General features: G+C 33.7%; 1 protein-coding gene across 1 annotated transcript; it reads left to right on the top strand.

Moving 5' to 3' along the window:
- The first annotated feature begins 212 nt into the window (after nt 1–212).
- On the top strand, nt 213–2,022 carry LOC143586808 (protein NEN4-like). Its single transcript, XM_077068275.1, has 5 exons — nt 213–691; nt 809–872; nt 972–1,058; nt 1,503–1,670; nt 1,753–2,022. The coding sequence occupies exons 1-5, from the start codon at nt 213–215 to the stop codon at nt 1,840–1,842; spliced, it is 888 nt and encodes a 295-aa protein (XP_076924390.1). The 3' UTR covers nt 1,843–2,022.
- The last annotated feature ends 449 nt before the right edge of the window (nt 2,023–2,471 follow it).

The raw sequence follows: 2,471 nt of genomic DNA, 5'->3' as shown, positions 1-2,471 counted from the left end.
AATCTCTAAAAACCTACATTGTTTCAAACTATTGTTTAACTTGAACTACAAGTCAATCAACCTTATATCCCATCATGCATTAATATTATATATGATCACTCCCTCTATATATATGTGTATGCATGCACATGCCTCCTTTATATTACATGCATTTCATATCTTAATATTAATATCTATTAAGAGTTCATAAGTTTATTAGAATATTTCATTTAATGCAAGCAATGTCGAACGAAATCGTGTTCTTTGATTTGGAAACAAACGTGCCAAACAAACCCGGGCAAAAATTTTGGGTGTTAGAGTTTGGAGCAATGGTGATTTGTCCAAGAAAGTTAGTTGAGATCGAGAGTTATTGCACGTTGATACGACCAGGTGACTTGTCGGCTGTCGGGTTGAATCCAGCTCGGTGCCATGGGATTTCACGAGGGACGGTTTTAGATGCTCCGTCTTTTGAAGAAGTTGCTGATAAAATATTTGATATTTTGAATGGAAGGATATGGGCTGGACATAATATTCGAAGGTTTGATTGTGCTAGGATTAAGGAAGCGTTTAAGGAGATCGGTCGGCCTGTGCCTGAGCCTGTAGCGTTGATCGATTCGTTAGGAGTTTTGTCGGAGAAATTTGGGAAACGAGCCGGTAATATGAAGATGGCTTCATTGGCTGCTTATTTTGGACTTGGTGAACAAAAACACAGGTACAAGATTATCATTATTATCGTATCATGTTCATATAATCATATCCGTATATAAAATCCAAGCGATAACGAAAGGGTTAATAAAGATGAATTAACAATTTGTTTACATGTATCAAGGAGTCTAGATGATGTTCGAATGAATCTTGAAGTTCTCAAGCATTGTGCCACGGTGTTATTTCTGGTAATTAACGTCCTAATACAAGTGATCAGTTTAACTTTTTATTTGAATGTCCTTTTAATTTAATGTTGTTTCATGTATTTCCCATAAATAAATATCAAGGAATCAGCGGTTCCTGGTGTTCTTGAGGATAAATGGCAACACAACTCATCACCTACCATCAAAACCAGAAGCAGAAGTAGTGTTACGGTATTAACTAGTAACTTATACCTATGTTCAATTTAGGGTCGTTTCGTAGCTACATCACCTTTATTTGATTTCACAAAATGGCCGTCCATAAGAGACAAAAACGATTGTTTTGAACAAAAAAGTCAAACTTTAAAAATCATTGGTCAAAATCGTCGTTTAAACGATATCAAGGCTGTCCTTATGACGATTTGGGGGGGGGTTACACTTTTAATATTGTTAGTTAGAACTGTCATTTGCCCAATATCCGGATGGCCGTTTTGACCATAGAAAACTTTAAAAAATGTTTTCAAAACAGTCGTTTTTGACCTCTATCCAGACGGCCGTTTGAAATGGTGTGGGATTAGATCTCAAGCGGTGTGAGTATAGATGCACCTATTAAGTTTATTACAGTTTCTACTTGTTACATATCATGGACCAATGTTTATTAGAATCTGTTTTGATTAGATTAAGGAACCGAATTTATCAAACACAATGGCTAAGATACAAACACCAACAATGACAACAAGAAGTAGGAGCAAACTGAATGGCGAAGAAACAAACAGGAAATCGCCTCCTTCAGTACTCAATCGTCGACGAGTCGTCCCCTATCCAACAGGAAGCAGCCTTGGACAGGTTCAGTTAACATTATGATCATCAAGAAAACAAGATTCATGCTTTTCTGTACTTACTTTTCGTTGCTCGTTGCTAGAAACAGATGACGGAAAAGGTGAAGAACATATTGCAAAATGCACGAAACACGCCATTGAATGGTCTTCTCAAGCATTCTCATAGGCTTCTCAGATGAAACGAGATGAAAATTGATTGATTGAATTGGATTTTGTTTGAACTTCATCCTTGGAGTTGAAGCTTTGATTCATTTAAATTCTATGATTTGTTTTATTTATTATTGTACATATAAATTAACTATTTGATCTATGTAAAACATGACAGTATATATGAAGGAAATTTAAGATTCATTTGTTGTTTATAAGACTTAATTACATTGTCATATGGTGGTTTTGGTCCCAACGTTTCATTAGTTACAAAGTTAGTCCAATAGTATGCTAAAATGTAACAAGCTTAATCGGAAAATTTCATAAATTACTATTTGTGTTACTTTTTTACTAGAAACTAAAAATGTAAATAAAGAAACTTTGTAATAAAACCATAATATAATCATACTGCAGGGACCATTTACAAAAACGACAGTAAATTACAAATTTTCTTCTTAATATATTGCCTAAATTACGAAACATGTCATTTAAGCGCAAAAATACATAAACTGTCATTTGTTTTTAAATATATATATTTAGAGCCCGTGTCACATACGGGATAATTCAAATATAAAATTATAAGTAAAACAAATAACTAAATAGCGTATATGAAAAAAATGTATTGCATGTATGTTTGTATCTATATAATGTTTACATAAAT

This window comes from Bidens hawaiensis, unplaced genomic scaffold, assembly GCF_021521415.1.
Source record: "Bidens hawaiensis isolate Kalapana, Puna unplaced genomic scaffold, B.hawaiensis_p1.1 tig00034993_1, whole genome shotgun sequence".
Classification (NCBI taxonomy): Eukaryota; Viridiplantae; Streptophyta; class Magnoliopsida; order Asterales; family Asteraceae; genus Bidens; species Bidens hawaiensis.
The sequence above is the reverse complement of the archived record's forward strand: the minus strand, read 5'-3'. Positions and strand labels throughout refer to the sequence as shown.